The 16,228-nt window shown below is 34.7% G+C and overlaps 2 protein-coding genes across 2 annotated transcripts in view; one reads left to right on the forward strand and one right to left on the reverse strand.

Moving 5' to 3' along the window:
- The window catches only part of LOC132153050 (DDB1- and CUL4-associated factor 6-like), a 33,845-nt gene extending 27,663 nt beyond the window's left edge, over nt 1-6,182 (reverse strand). Inside the window, exons 1-2 of the mRNA XM_059562190.1 lie at nt 5,795-6,182; nt 2,046-2,107 (exon numbers count right to left, since the gene is read on the reverse strand). Of these exons, the coding sequence (XP_059418173.1) occupies nt 2,046-2,107; nt 5,795-5,882 (150 nt within the window). The 5' untranslated portion in view covers nt 5,883-6,182. The remainder of the gene's footprint in view (nt 1-2,045; nt 2,108-5,794) is intronic.
- Nucleotides 6,183-7,801: 1,619 nt separating this feature from the next.
- LOC132152493 (mitochondrial pyruvate carrier 2-like) lies at nt 7,802-14,168 on the forward strand. Its single transcript, XM_059561256.1, has 5 exons — nt 7,802-8,123; nt 10,125-10,165; nt 10,248-10,332; nt 10,417-10,528; nt 13,917-14,168. Exons 1-5 carry the CDS (start codon nt 8,024-8,026, stop codon nt 13,960-13,962), a joined length of 384 nt encoding a protein of 127 aa, XP_059417239.1. The 5' UTR covers nt 7,802-8,023; the 3' UTR covers nt 13,963-14,168.
- The last annotated feature ends 2,060 nt before the right edge of the window (nt 14,169-16,228 follow it).

Consider the following 16,228-nt stretch of genomic DNA (forward strand, 5'->3'; position numbering starts at 1 on the left):
CTGTCATCACTGACGCAGAAACCCATGATTTCTTCTTTGGAACACAAAAGGAGATATTTTGAAGAATTTGGGTTCCAGAGAAGAAAGTAATTTCTATTTGTTGGCATTATTAACTAAGCATCACTGATGACATTATTATTTTAACCATCACATAAAATCCTGCTTTAAGATTTCAGAGCTGCAATGGACTGAGGCAGTGTGTGCTGCTTGGCCTTTAAGAGCAAGCGATCAATATTTCATTAACTCAAGGCTGATACACTCTTTTCTTCTTCTTTTTAGAGCAGCTCAGACCTCATCACACAGGATCCATTTCCTTTGACCTTTTCCTTTCTAAAATAACATCACAGGGAGGGATTAAACATTTATTCCTCATTCTGCTCTTCCGCTTTTCACTCTACGGCTCTGCTTTGTGTAGTGGGGAGATGGAATTAGATTGAGTTGGATGTAGTAAGATGCACTGCATGTTAAAATAACAAGCGCTGAAAGCTGCCTAAACTGTGTCATTAGTGAATGCAGGCAGTCTGCTTTAAATGAGGCAAAGTTGGATCAGAACCTGAAACATTACCCCAAAGTCAGGTAACTTGATAAAAGATACCGGACTCTTCTTGCAGTTAAAGATGCACAGCAGGTATTCTGTACATTTGTCCTGGTTTTACACATTAGCTAAAACACTTTTTTTTTAGGTTTTACTGCATCTGTTCGCAATTTCCACAAAAAGGAATAGCTTTTATAAAGCAATAAAGACAGAAGCACGATGTTCTTTTTAGGGACAGAACTAGATATGTAAGCTATGGTAGTTTATGGTCAAACACATATTTTTCTTTATTTTATGGGAAATATAAATCAACATTGATTTAGCCCCTACGAAGTGACAGCTAGATTTTAAATACTCGCTAACATTATATAGATGCAACATCTGCAACCTTTTACTTGCAACCCTGTTACAGATTATTTAATTTAATTTAGTTATGCTCATATAAAAGCCTGTTTATTATGTAGTTCACCAAAAAATGAAAATTATGTCATCATTAACTTGAAGTTAACACCTGAAGAAGTTAACATTAACTTCACTTCTTCTAAACCTGCATGAGCTTTTTCTGTTATGCACAAAAGATGATATTTTGAGGAATGTTGGTAGCCAAACAGCTGACGGTAGCCAGTGACTTCCATACTATAAAAATAATTTTAAAAAAGACTATAGAAGCCAATGGCTAGCATCAACTGTTTGGTTAAATATAATCTTTTGTGTTCAACAGAAGAAAGAAAGTCATATAGGTTTGGAACAATACTCACCAAAGTTGCATTTATTTGATCAAAAAACTGACCCCAAACTTTTTAAATGTTAGTGTATTTTATCAGAATACATAATACATTAAAAGATACAAATATTTTTAAATGGCCATCATTTGAGAAAAATGCTCATTGCAGCCAGTATATTTATGGCATCTACCAGGAGGGGCTTTACAAATTGCAATGTGTTGTATCTGCTTATTGTGAACAGTCCTCGGCAGATCATATTGAAGTGCTGCCATCTTTTCCTGCTGTGTTTCTGTGTTACTATCATACTCAGTATGAGGGATGTTTCCAGACAGTAGCAAAATACAGAAATATTTTCACTGACACAAACATATTAAAACCAGCTCCAACCATGGTTTTGCAAGTTTGTTAAAGCCTGTTAATGGTTATACTGGAGTGTGTGTCGTTTGCAAGGCTTGCAATTAGAGCACATGGCTTTGTTGGATGTCCCAGCAGTAAAGCAGCACAATATGACATCCCCAATGGCTGCCTGCCGCCTATAAGCCTTCGAGTTTAAATCACTGACAGATAAAGAATTGGAGCCACTAATAAGTGGGCAAAAAGAGATGCACACACAACACTCACACAAGTGATTCCCCTCAGACAAAATAACCCAGACAGACACATTCTCCTACAGGCACATTTATCAAAGAAAAAAAATTAGCCTACAAATAAGATTGCTGGGGGCAAGAGCATCAGACACAACTACAAACTTCATCACAGGTGAAACAAAGACTTTAAAGACTTACACATCCATCGTGCACACTGAGAACTGCTTCAAGCTTCAGTCGTTGCACGAACTCTCTTCTGCCTATAGGGGGGGAAAATGTATGCATTTCACTTTGGCAATTTTCATGTCCAAGATCATTTGCATTGTCTGCTAATTCACACAAGAGAATAAGAACAAGGACATATATTTGACCTGTCCCACATTCAATATACATTCAATTCAGCCATTTACTGTAAAGCTGCCGTTTCTGTGCCACTAGCATCACCAAACACAACTCCATAACTGACTGTTTCCAAACAGGTTTCTTCCCATCTTCTACCTTTATTCACCAGTAACCTTTATTTTAAAGAAATTAATACTTTATTCAGCAAGGACATTTAGAAGTAACAGTAAACATTTTTATTATAATAATAATAATAATAATATTATATATATATATATATATGTTGTACAAAACCTGAAAAAAGAGCTATGGCTTCCATACAAATATTAAGCAGCCAACTGTCTTCAATCATGTTAAAAATAAAAATGGCTTCCTGATCACCAAATTAACATTACAATCAATTCTGAAGATCATGTGACAATGAAGACTCGAGTAATGATGCTGAAAATTCAGTTCTTCCATCACAGGAATAAAGGACATTTTCAAATATATTAAAATATGTATTTATGTATTTAATCAAATAAATGCAAACTTGGTGGGCATAAGAGACTTCTTTCAAAAACATAAAAATTCTTACCAACATCAAATTTTTTAACATAGATTTATCCAATGCTGAAATATCCAATGCTATCTCATGACCAATTTGCACGTATTCTACAAGGTGACTAATTCGCATGACCTCACTCACACGATTTTGTATGATTTGTCTAGACCCCAGTGACGGGTAGGTTTAAAGGCGGGGTTAGGTGTAGGTCATTCGTACATATTCATACGAATTGTGCAACTCGTAAAATACGCACGATTTAGAACAAATCGTATCAGCTTGTACGAGTGTGAGGTCATACGAATTCGTACAAATTAGCCACCTCATAAAATATGTACAAATTGCTTTGAGATTGGGCGGAAATATCAGGCCACTCAAACAAAGTGTTGATGATGCTGCCACAATCTTTACAGTTTGGTTGGAAATCAACCAACATTGCCAAAATGACACCTTTCAGTTAAAACAAGATCAGCATATGTCCCATTCACTCTTACGCTGACTTTAGCTGTACAGTACAATCAGAGACAGTTTACTTTCAGTTTATATGAATAACAGGCACAATAATCTAAACCTGAAAGCACATTTATGGTGTAAATAATCCATGAAAATATATTACGTGGGTAAGGATGCTGGACTGATTGTTAATGGCTGCTCAAATCTTCATTGTTTTGGAGAAATGCCAGAACACTATTACATTACCTCCTGCATTTGCTAAGTTGCTGTACAAAGATGAAAAACATCCTGTCATACGCTGTTGTAGTAATGTCAACCAACCTGATTTGGGTCTTGTTTTGTTTTTATTTGTCTAACCTCTAATACCTCAGATTTATTTGAAAGGCAAACACTGTGGTTAAGGCCCAAATCTTGGTGCTATACAACCACTATACCAACTCACATTCAACAGTTTGCATTAAGAAACATTTAGAACATTTATATTTTTGTTGCTGACAAGCGGATATTTATGTGTGGCTGGTTAAAGAGAGATCTTTCCATTACTGTATTTTCAGCCTGTGTAATAAAGAGCTACAAATAGCAAGTGCCAAAGTTAGGACAACCATTTTCAATGGTCCAAGCCCAGAGAACAGCAGTAGCCTTAGATGAAACTGATCTATGCATTGATGGTACAACCTCACAGAAAATGGTCTGGAAACAGAAAGCAAAAGTAAAAATTCATGCAAAAGGAATGTAGGTTAAATTACACTCTCAATCCATTCACAAATGTAGAAAACAGAGATGCTCTGTGTCGTTTTTTTGGCTGCTCTGCTTCTAACCATAAGCACTGGCAGACTTTATAACATGAATGAGAGCCGAGCTAAATACAGAACGCTCTGAACGATATGCTATCATCAATCTCTGCATGGGAGATCCAGAGAAAAACAGCTCACAGACACCAAAGACCGAACATATTGGCACACTCCATTAATCAAACAGAATTCAGCATCCGATTCTTAGGGTACAGAGAAGAAATGAGCTAAACTGGTATTGTCTAAAATACATATTTGGGTCAGACTAGGTGTTAGGGAGGAATTACATAAGCGTGCTTTGAAGTCTGCCAAGACTGGCTGACACTTCTCTCAGGTCTCTCAGCTTACGTGTAATGTTCTGTGTGCTACATAACATAGATACAAAACTCACCAGTAAGGGTAAAAATACCTTTTTTGTTGTGGGCGGGGGTTCACGTGAAAATGACTTTTAGAGATCAGATAATGACAGATTCTCTTCACTCTTAAGCCATGAGCACAATTCCTGCCTATTCCTTTAAAGTATAATAGGCAGTGAGTAATACTGAATGAAAGTGCATTTTTTTTTAACAGCCCTTGTCTTGGTTCACTTTCACTGCATAAAAACAGCATGGAGATTCCACTAAATAACTCATTTTGTGTTCCTGAAGAAAATAAATACCTGTTTTGAACAATATAAGAGTGAGTAAATGACAGAATTTATATTATTTTATGTGTCTGTATGTGTGTGTGTGTGTGTACTATTAATTATTTTGGAAACATATTACAATCGTTATATGGTATAAAAAAAGAGCAAAATAAATTTTTACGTTTTTTTTATTATTTATTTAATCAGGGACAATACCCATTAATAATATTTAAGAACTAATAATAATAATTAATAATAATTAAGAACCTTGACATTTTAGGGAGCATCAAGGTCAGCCATCTAAAAAGAAACACTGTGTCTACAGATATTAAAACACAACCGCAATGCTCCCAGATCAACAAATAAAACAATTCAAGGGCACTTTTGTGTTTTGTATTATTTGAAGGATTATAAAAACCTGTTCACAATAAGATCGCCTCATTACCATAAAGATCTGTGCTGACATTCCATGACTGCATACACTAATTAGCATACATACTGCAAAATATAAAACTAATATCTCTTTACAGGTAGATCCTTCTACTTTTAGATATTGCTTCTTAAACTATATTGTTCTTAATTGTCAGAGCGGTTTTTGAAAATATTTTTTTCTGGGCACTTTATGGTTCATTTAATAAAAATATTAATAATAATAAAAAAATGATACCATGTTTGCTTATATATTTTAGAACATATTGAACAAAAGACTTATGAGAAATTGATGGCATTAAACAATAATAACATTTGTGCCATTTTCTGTGGGGTCTATTTCACTTTTGATAACATATGCAATTGTGTATATTTAATGAGATATGCATCATTTGCGTATTCTAAAGGTTTAAATAAGCAGAAATCATCACAAGGCAGAAAAGGAAGGAGAAAACTGTAGCCAATTCAACTGTAGTACTTCCTCTTATATCTGATTATCAACACAATGCAATCTAAAGACAGAGCTCTGCCCTGACTAATCAGCTGGACATTTCTTTTTTTCTTCCTCTGAATCAAAATGTAACCAATAACACGTCGTTCTGAAAACAGACCAGCATCAGAGTAACAGGTCAGATGATCTCTAACCAGTGTCCCTGTCCTGTGTCCAATCTCAAATGACAGCTGTCAACGAGAAATTCTTCGTAAACGAGTCTCCCAGATGACTTTCACGTGCAACGGTGTGATATTGGTCGTAGTTTCTTACCTAAATAATGTGTCCTGACCGCATATGGATCTGTGCATCCAATAGTGCGTTTTCGCACATCCCAAATGAGGTTGCCAGAGCAGGACATGGTGTTTAAACCTCTAATGTTGAGGCATGCCTGGATGAAACAAGGGTAGAGCAGTCGCTTTCTTTTCTTGTGTGTTTGTGTTCCTTCCGTGCCGTTTGATTATTATTGTTTCCTAATAGTCGCTATAAGTTCATCGACCACTGACACTGGACGAATGAGAGAATATTACTCCTCAAAATCGACAACACCGAGGCGATCCAGGTTCGACACTTTGTACATGACTGCTTTGAGGTGTAGTAAAAATATTGTGCTTCTTGTTTGGCTATCCGCTAGCCTCTGCTGCTCTGCTACGTCAAATCCATCTCGAGCCCGAAGCCAATGAAAGGGAACGAGTGGCTCGCTCTGGAGAGCGTCAAGTGTGCGTAGAATTTACGCCGATTCGAGGATCCCTGACTGCAACACTATTTTTTGTTTCACCTAACTAAAGTATTTGTAACAGTAGTTTAAATCTATTAGGTGAGAATATTTGTTAACTGACGTGCGGATGAAAACCACCCATGGTAATGTTTTAAGTTTAAAAAAAAAATGGAAACTGGTTATGGTCCTCACTTAAAAGCGATAAAAAAGTAACGTTTCATTGTCCCATTTATTTTCTTTAAAAAAATACAGGAATAAAAACAGGGAATTAAAAGATTTTAGGGATTTAAAAACAAAAGAACAACACTATTTCAGCAGCGGTCTGGACGACAGTAATGACACAATAAAAAAATTGTCATTCAATTGTAAATATAGTTTTAAAATATGAAAAAAATATGTAGACCTATTTGACAAGAATAAAGTGTACAACTAATTTCAATGCAAAATAGACAAAACACTTATTGCAAATATAAACGTAGTGCAGAGTATTTAAATAACACACTACATTGTTTTTAAAAAACAATTTATCAATAAATGTTTGTTCTGAACATTGTGAAGGACGATTATTTATTTATTTATTTTAATGAAATGATTGGAATTTTAACGTTCACACCCAGAATTCCACAACAATAATATCCACACATAACCGTGAGTTTTAGTGATGGGTCATGCGCAAAAGATGCGGCTCTGAGAGCCGATGCTTTGTAGTGAATCAGAAGAGCCGGCTGGCATCGAGTGAGAGCCGGCTCCCAGTTTTTTTCCCTTTCGCTGCTTACCTCAAGGCAGAACTTTGTTTTGATTGGTCAGCAACATAGACAGTAAAAGAAAGGTCAGCAATCGCATCGCGATATGAGTATATGGGATCATACCATTAGTAAAAACAGAGAGGGGGATGAAGTGAAGCGGCACTCCACTGCAAGTTAACGAGTCGTAACAGCGTTAATGGAGGGGAGACTGTGTATTGTGGCAACATCGGTTCATCCAGAGAGAATCTACCCAAAAACAGGGCAGATAATCACAGAAAAAAGAAATAGGATCAGTCCATCAAAGCTGAGGCATCTGATTTTTTTTGAATGCCAATCTTCACTGAGGACATTAATATTGTTTGCTTGAGTTTGGTTCTAGTTCTGTGGATTTATTTGCGGTTTTGTTGTTAAATTGTGCGATAAAATGTTTGATTAAAATATTAAACAAAATAATGGTTTTGTAACAAAATAAATGCACAAAATTAGGCAATTAAAAGGATTCTCATAAAAAATACTGCACATGAAAGGGTTTTCAGCACACTTTTTGCAAAGTTTTGGTAAAACAAAGGCCTACAAAAAAATCCTAAATTAAGAGCCATTCAGGAGTCGAAAGAGCCGGCTCTTCTTTGGGAGCTGAGCCAAAAGAGCCGGCTCTCTGAAAAGAGCCGAACTTCCCATCACTAGTGCGTTTACTTCCTCAAAGCGACCTGACCAGGCCCCGTCTTTTAACAGCGTGCGAACCCATTCCAGCTAATCACACAAAGAGGCGTGGCCACATTAACCAATCCTTCACCTTAGAGGCTCATCCACGTCATGACGTGGTGACACATGACAACAAAGCAGTAAACTACATTAGCAAGGTCGAAAGTAGGACAATAGTAGACTTTGTACTTCATGTTTGTCCAAATTTCTTGTTTTACTGACCACGGACTCTTGCCTTTTGGAAACATCACGGGACAATAGCAGCAGAGTGCTCTGCACATCCTAAGCGGTGTTTTGTGCGTGCAGTTTCAGCATTTAGCTTGTTTAGCAGTCATCATGGCTATGGTAGGGCTGAGAGCTTCTTACCACAGAATCCTCGACAGGATCGAGCATACGCTGCCGGCTAAACTGAGACCTTTTTATAACCACCCTGCAGGTAACACAAATGCTGTTAGTGTGACAGCTTATTAATAATTTAATAATTAATAATTAAATAATTATTTTTGACTGATACTGATCCGGTTAACCTCTTGAGGCCATAGAGACTGCTACCTGAGCAGGTGTTTTTGTCTCATTGTTTAAATTCAAAAACAGAATACTCCAATGCTTTTAAATAAAGGTAATAATGAACTTGGTACACGAAAAGATAAGAATCAGTCAACTTCGATGCATAGCCTAGAATTTAATTGAGGTTTAAGATATAGAAAATGTTTTAAGAATGTGCTTGAGGTCTAACTATATGGTAATGAAATATAGCCACTGTATAATATGTAGAAATTTAAATTGTTTTTTATTTATTTTATATTATTTGATTCCTGCATGGAAAACATGGTGAATTGTTGTCTGCCGTTCTAGGTATTGCTATTATGAGTGTTTTTTTAAAAACGTATTTATACATATTAAGTAAGAAATGTTTTTTCATTTTAAACAATTGATCAGTGAAACAATGTCTAAACTTGTGTTTAACTAAATATGTTTAACTAATAATATGTCTTTTCAAATTTTGGGGCATGTCTCAATGCTGTTAAAAGTCTTGATTTATGTGACTGTAATTTTCCATCTAGTATTAATAAGTGTTTTGAAACAATAATTCATTGTACGTGTAAAATTGTAATTGTACATGTAATGAAAGAGATAGTCCAAAAAGAAAAACAATGTTATGGGTCACCAGAGTGTACTGTATTTGTGGAAAGTGCCCTTGAGAAACCGAAATCATTGTCGGTAATATTGTCTGTTACTGAATAACTGAAAATATTTTCTGTTCTAATCACATGAGTTTTCTTAAGGAAGTCAATGTGTTTATAGTTCTAGTCATTGGTGTTAGAATAAATAGAGATCAAATTACCTGTGTGTTGATAAGCAGGGGTTGACTGACAAGAAACTAAAAATAAAAAGATTAAACAAACAGTGCTGGCATGCAGATTTTCTCCTCCGCATATATTATATTTAGCACTAGGGTGCTAAATATGATCTTTTATTAAATTATATTAAAATGGATTTTTAACACGCTGATTGTTTTTAGGTGTTCTAAAACAAGTCTGTTGCATTATGTTGATCACTGATGGCTCAAAGTCCGATAAGATGAGATCAGTGCATTGTCTTATTGAATATTTAAACATTGACTGTTTACAGATTCTGGTCATTATTTAATACAAAACCATGCATGATGTTTCTACTGTATTTCTGTCAATCTCTCTTATATTTAGTTAAAATGAGTGCTGTCTGTCACTGTCTTTAATCAGTTCTGTGAATGACTGTATTCTCATTCTTTATAAAGTAGCAACAATGTCGTTTGTAAAGTACAGTACTGTGCAAAAGTCTTAGGCACATTAGTATTTTACCCCAAAAAAGGGTTTTATGCCAGTTTTTTATATCTTTTGCTGCAGTTAGTCTGTAGGAGATATCAGTTTACATTTCCAAACATTTTGCCATTCATTTTAATAATAATCTAGTGAGGTTTTTGAATGCATAAGCAGTCTGACAACAGCCGGTGCTCCACATGGAGATCTGATCCCACCATCATCAAATCTGTCTGTGATTACATGAAGAAACAGATGAAACTGAGACACTTTCAGATTTACAACATTGCAGATCGTTTACATTCACAGTCAGCTACATTACACGCTGCAATATTGGAAATGTCATAATAGGGGCACTTTAATGAAGTCTGAGCTTCGGCATGGTGTGGTGCACGTACTCACAACACAGAACCATCAGGTCACAGGGTTGCTGGTTCAAGTCTTAAGTCCTTTAGTGCTGTGTGAAAAAAAAAAACATATTTGATCCCAAACCAACATTTTTTCTTTCATCACCTAATAATTCCCCTCTGTGTTAGTGGTTTAGGTTATCTAAGATGAATCACCTGATAACCTGTCACAATTACACACATTTGACCTGTGAAACATGACTTAACTGTATTGATTTGCTTTTTGTTTAGGTCCAAAGACTGTTTTCTTCTGGGCACCAATGTTTAAATGGGTAAGATTAACAACACACAGTATTTAGATGTTCTTTGATATTTATTTATATATAAACTAATTTCATTTCTGATTTCACACAGGGTCTGGTCTTAGCTGGCTTAGCAGACATGACACGTCCAGCAGATAAACTCAGTACCTCCCAATCTGCTGTGTTGACCGCCACAGGTATATATTACACAGACACCCCCCCCCCCCCCCTCAAAAAAAAAACAATACAACGATCCCAATCTCCCTCGCTCTGTTTTTCAGGACTTATTTGGTCCAGGTACTCTTTGGTCATTATACCAAAGAACTGGAATCTCTTTGCTGTAAACTTCTTTGTTGGAGGTGCAGGAGGATCACAGCTCTTCAGAATATGGAAGTGAGTACTTTCATTCACTTACAGAATACTTGCTGTAAAATCACTTAAATGGGCAAATGAGCAAAAGGTGAATGTTCTTGATTTAAGACTTTAGTCCAGTTTCCAACCAGACCTTGAACTGATACAAACAGTCTGGCAGTGAAGTGCATCATGTCTTGCTTAAAAGCAATCTTATATCAATGTTATTCACAACAGTTTTGTGTAATTCATTTCCGGATTAGTCAATGACTGTGACAAAAAAGTAAAACTTGCATGAAATATTTTAATAGGATTTTTTTTGTGTTTTATTATAAATGTTTTTTTTTATTCTCATGCCCTTTTAATTTTTAATCAAAATAACCTCTCATCCTCCTTGCACCGTCACCTCTTCTCTTCTCGGACAGCAATAACCTCTCCCCTCCAGCAATCTGTCACCCACATGAAATCGCAGCAATAGCAAATGACAGTGATCCAATCAGTTTCTACTGGACCAAGTTAAATCCTGTTAAAACTAATTTTCCCTCGTTCAAAAAGCCATTCTGCTTGGATATACATCAAAATAGGATAGAACAGATTAACTTAACTTCCATTTCATGCCAAGTAGGACACAGGAGTGTCAGCTATGTAGATGTATATAATAAAAGATCTTCTAAAAGAAATAACTGAATAGTCGAATTCGGGGATGGACAACTTTGATAGTGATGAGGACCAGCATGTTTTCTCCTTTATACCAAGGCTCTAGATTACTAATCCACTTTAACACAACTTTTACACTGCCTTATTCAGTTACCTTTTTATTGAAGGAAATAAAAGTATAAATACTGTATTGACCCGAATATAAGATGACCCTAATTATAAGACGACCCCCCTTTTGACAGATGTACCTTTTGGAAAAAGGCTTTTTGAAAACCTTTTTTTTTTCTTTAATTATTTTTCATAGTTTTTTGTTTTGAAAGTATGGTAAATACTGGTAAAATGTACCAACAATAATCTCATTCAAAAAATATACACTTTTTGATATACCATAAAAATAACAGGTAGCTCATTTGAATTAAATAACATTTAGTCCATCCATCTCATCGTAGCCTACCAAAATTTTATTAACAGTAGAAGTTAAATATTATTGTAGTCTTCAAATCTAGGTACTGTTTTTTGTTTTAAAATCACTTACAGGGAAAGTTTGGTCCCATCAGACAAATGACACTCACGACTCATGCCGCTGTATGCATTTTCTTTTTCTTTAGTTTTCACTCGCAATCTTTACAACAAACATTACATTATTGACATGTCAAAGTCAAGACCCTGAATATAAGACGACCGCATTTTTTCAGATGTATTTCAAAGAAAAAAAACATCTTCTTATATTCAGGTCAATACGGTAATGTAATAATTTAAATGGGAAACTTTATTGTTACTTGACAAGCAATATTACCCCAACAAGCAAATGTAAACATCTCAATAGCATTGTCTGTAAATTTGCAACAAACAAAAAGCATGTTTAACAGTTCAGATAAAGGTTTTAACGAAAACAAAATGTTTTTATAGAATGATAAACTTAACATTTCGGCCTTTAAACAATTTTTAAGGAAAGAGATGAGTCAAAAGTATTATATTAAACAATTACTATCAATCATTTTTTATATTAATTAAAAAGCATATAAGTATCTTAATTGTTTCGATTTTTATGCTGATCCACCGGTTCACATTTAGAACCGCATGTTTGCTGTGTAAAAATTAATTTACACAATGGTCTGAACAAAAACAACAGAAGGGCTTAATAAAAATGCGAATTCATCCTCTGCCAGCAGGAGGCACTAACATTACACAGTTTTTAATTTATTCAATTAAATCATAGTCTTTTGAAGTTTAATGGGGTCATATGACATTGCTAAAATGAAAATTATTTTGTGCATTTGGTGTAATGCAGTGTGTTTATGCGGTTAAAGGTGTAAAAAAACAAACCAAAAAACGTATTTTCCAAATTATGTACATTATTGTTGCTCCTCTATGCCCTGCCTTTTTACAGAGTTCATCGTTCTGAAAAGCGAGGTGTGCTCTGATTGGCCAGCTATCCAGTGCATTGGGATTGGCCGAATTCCTCAAGCATGTGACAGAAATGTTACGCCCTGTGTGACAATTTCCATACTGTGACAATTTGTGCTACCCTGTCAGATTTTGCTACCTCCCATTAAAACAGATGGTATTATAATTCGATACTGAAAAGAGCTACCTATCAGATTTTACTTCCAGCATGATATCAATAAGGTGTGAGGCTTCATTAACATGTACACCTACCCCAACCCTGAACCTACCATTACAGTAGGATAAATACAGTGTTGGTAGCATAATCTGATAGCAAGCATTATTTGTCAGAACGCGCGATAAGACAAAACCAATAAAACCCATTATAAACGAGGCATTTGTTGCATCCAGTGGGGACATAATTACTGATTATAATGACTTGTACTGTCTTTTTACATGTTGCTTTGCATATCGTGCTGCGTAAACATAAAACCATGTCTGCATTTGTGATTGGAGAAACGACAAACAACAAGTGCTACTCTACACTGCTCAAAACACACATTTTAATCGTCAGTGGCAAATTCTTTAAATATGAAAACTTACTTACAGACTGTGTGTCAGAATCGCCAGACTGTTGTTGCAAAGATAGAATTTATAGAAACCGACACCGGCATTGTAGTCTACTCTCCCAGGAAACAGTCCTTGTCCTCTGGGTTGAACTGTTCTGGAACAGTGTTGTAAATAGAACTTAACCACTATTTCTAGTTGTATCCTCTTTTGGAAGGCCAAACAAAGTAGTTTCGCTTTCACAATGAAACACACAGCATCTCCATAACATGGCGGCGGCAGCAACAGCAAGAATAAAATGTATGCCTTCTTTGTGTGAACATTTGGGTGGTGTTATGCAAATCTTCCCACATCGTTAAATAGCAACGTGGGGGCATGTTTGAATGAGCCATTTAGGGGGAGTGGTTGGCACTTAACTTTTATAAAGAATATATCTTTGGATTTGAGACTTTAGTCTTTGCAGCTTTACAAATATTCTTTATGCACCAAGAGCTTGTAACACTCCAAAGAGATGTGGTTTGGAAAATTATGGAATTTAATAAATCTGTAATGTTGTCGCTTTGAGAAAATCAATGAAAAAAAAAACAAGAAAATAAAAATATTTACAAATGACTGTACTATATACCAAATATTAAGCTGTAAAAAATAATGCTGTAAGAATCATTTATGTTACACATTGTCTGAAAATCTACTGAGAGGTTTGGAAATTTGAGTCTGGAAAAGTATGGAATTTTGAAATAGAAAATGTCTAGGAAACCTGAATTTAGGCGTTTGACTAAGTTGGGGGATGTTCAATATGTGAGTTCTTTATTCCCCACAGGTATAACCGGGAACAGAAGGCAAAGGAGAAAGAAGCTCAGGCTTGATACCAATGCTGTGCAAAGTGCTTCCAGAGGACCGAAAGGGATTCTCCTCAACTGGTACCACAGAAACTTTCCCTCCTTCATCAGTCTCCACACACTTTCTTCATGAACAGAGATCATCTGATTCTTTTAAAGTTCAGGTCATTGTCCTGTGCCACTAGTACCTAAAGCAACAATTATTACGGTTGTTGATAACGCACAAAATGTTACATTTTTTAAAAGGATTGTGTTTCAAATGCATCTTGATATATGAGCTTTCCATCCAATATACTTGATCTACCATCATAATTCTTACCATTGAGTGAATTTCTTCACTCAGCCTCTGTCATACTTTTACCACAATGTCTCCAAATAAATTTGAAGGTTTCTTTCATTATATGTATTTCTTAGGAAATATTTATTAAACATCTGTAATGCATTAGGGTTTTACACATCAATAACATTAAATTATTTTGGTCAAAATCCATTCTTTACAACATACTGAACTGTACTGTAATATTGGAATTTTTTTGATTAACATCAAAATAATAATAAAGTAACATTAAAATCAAATTTACTTAAAGTGTCTTGCCCTTATAATCAGGTGTACTGTTAAATGTTCTGCCTAGTTATTCACCTTTATCCAGCATTATAAATAAATTGCATACTTTAAAGTTATTTATTATTTGAAACCATATTACTCATACAATTTCTACTGTGTTTATTCTGCACATATTAAGGATTTGTTTGTTACGGAATGAGCAGTGTACAACCCGAGCACATGTATCCCACAATGCAGTGAACAAATTCGAGCTTATCAGCTGAGACTTTTAACACCATTATTATTGTTTACTCATTATCAGCCAAAATTATTCTAATAAAGCATTTTCTAGATGACAAATGAACATCACTCTTAAAATTATGTATGAGGTTACATTTAACAACAGTGTAAATGTTTACCGTTGTAGTCTACATGATGTCACAAATATTATTTATTATCTAAAAAATTGTATATACTTTTTACTTATGAACTTAAATAGTATATAGACAGTACTAAGCAGTAGTGAACTGCTTTCCCGCTAAGCCTGTGTGTTTTTGTGACTACATTGCTGGCCCCATGTGGTGCTACAAAAAACTGCATTCAGTAGAATGAGATTGGAAATGAGAGATGGTGTGATCTCTAGAAAACGTTTCTTGGAACCATTTTGGTCCTGAAAGATACTTCATCCATATGGTAAAACAATGCCTCTTACCAAAACAAACAAACAAACTTATCAAAACATAGAACACTTGCAAAACAAGATAGTCTAAAGAAACATGACAAATGTCATGAATTTCTGATGCTCAAGGGAATATTGATCTGATCTTTTCAGCAAAGTTATGCAAGTAAAGTAAATGAAACCTCAAGTCCATCCTTGTAGCAAGTCACTTAGCACACAAGGCCAAATCATCCTTCACCCAGCTTGTGGCTTATTTTTATATAATCATTAAAAGATAAACAATTGTAGTTAGTATGAAGTACAGTTTTATATATTTCATAATTAACATTTTCGATTTCTCATAATTTATTATCCTTACCTTTTTCCAGATTGTCCTGCTCTAAAAAATTTAATTAAAAAAAAGTGCCCCTTTTTTAATTAATCTTTCATTATGAATTTGTTTTATTTTAGATTTTAATTTTATTGTATCCATGTGTTCAGGAATACTTAAGATTTTTTTATTTATAAACATTTACATATATATAAAAAATTCTTATTCCTTCTCCATAATTTGATCTTTGATGTCATCATTTTCTTCCTGACTATTATTAATCTGCAGTACCATTCAAACGATGTTTAGACAAAAGCAGAATGGATGCTTAAGAATGAATTTATTTTGGTGAGCCATGAACAGTGGACGGATGCACTGCGCAAAAATAAAATAAATAAAAATGCTATGGAAACCCTTGTACAGAAACCCAATTTTATAGATGTAAATCACATAAAAAATGTAATAGAACAAATAAATTCAAAAAAAGGTAGTGTTAATTAAGGCACATGAACTGATCATAAACAACTCCAAAAAAATCTGAATATCCATTTTTGGAGAGTACATTTTTACATTGCATTTGGATACATAAAACAGAACAGACAGTATAACTACTGTATATATTTTCAGATCTTCCAAAGCTAAATGCAGAATGGGAGAAATTATATTAAAACTAATAAAAGACATAATAGGGCATAATGGACAAAATGAATACTTAACTCAATGATTATACTAGAACAAAATGATCAAATGTATATTTAAT

The sequence above is a fragment of the Carassius carassius genome, chromosome 11, assembly GCF_963082965.1.
Source record: "Carassius carassius chromosome 11, fCarCar2.1, whole genome shotgun sequence".
NCBI classification, from domain to species: Eukaryota; Metazoa; Chordata; class Actinopteri; order Cypriniformes; family Cyprinidae; genus Carassius; species Carassius carassius.

Bases quoted from the DNA above. Each gene is read 5' to 3' on its own strand.
- LOC132152493 (XM_059561256.1), top strand. From the start codon at position 8,024: ATGGCTATGGTAGGGCTGAGAGCTTCTTACCACAGAATCCTCGACAGG. The intron at 8,124-10,124 runs GTAACACAAATG...CTTTTTGTTTAG, and splicing joins TTTTTATAACCACCCTGCAG to GTCCAAAGACTGTTTTCTTC. The intron at 10,166-10,247 runs GTAAGATTAACA...GATTTCACACAG, and splicing joins GGGCACCAATGTTTAAATGG to GGTCTGGTCTTAGCTGGCTT.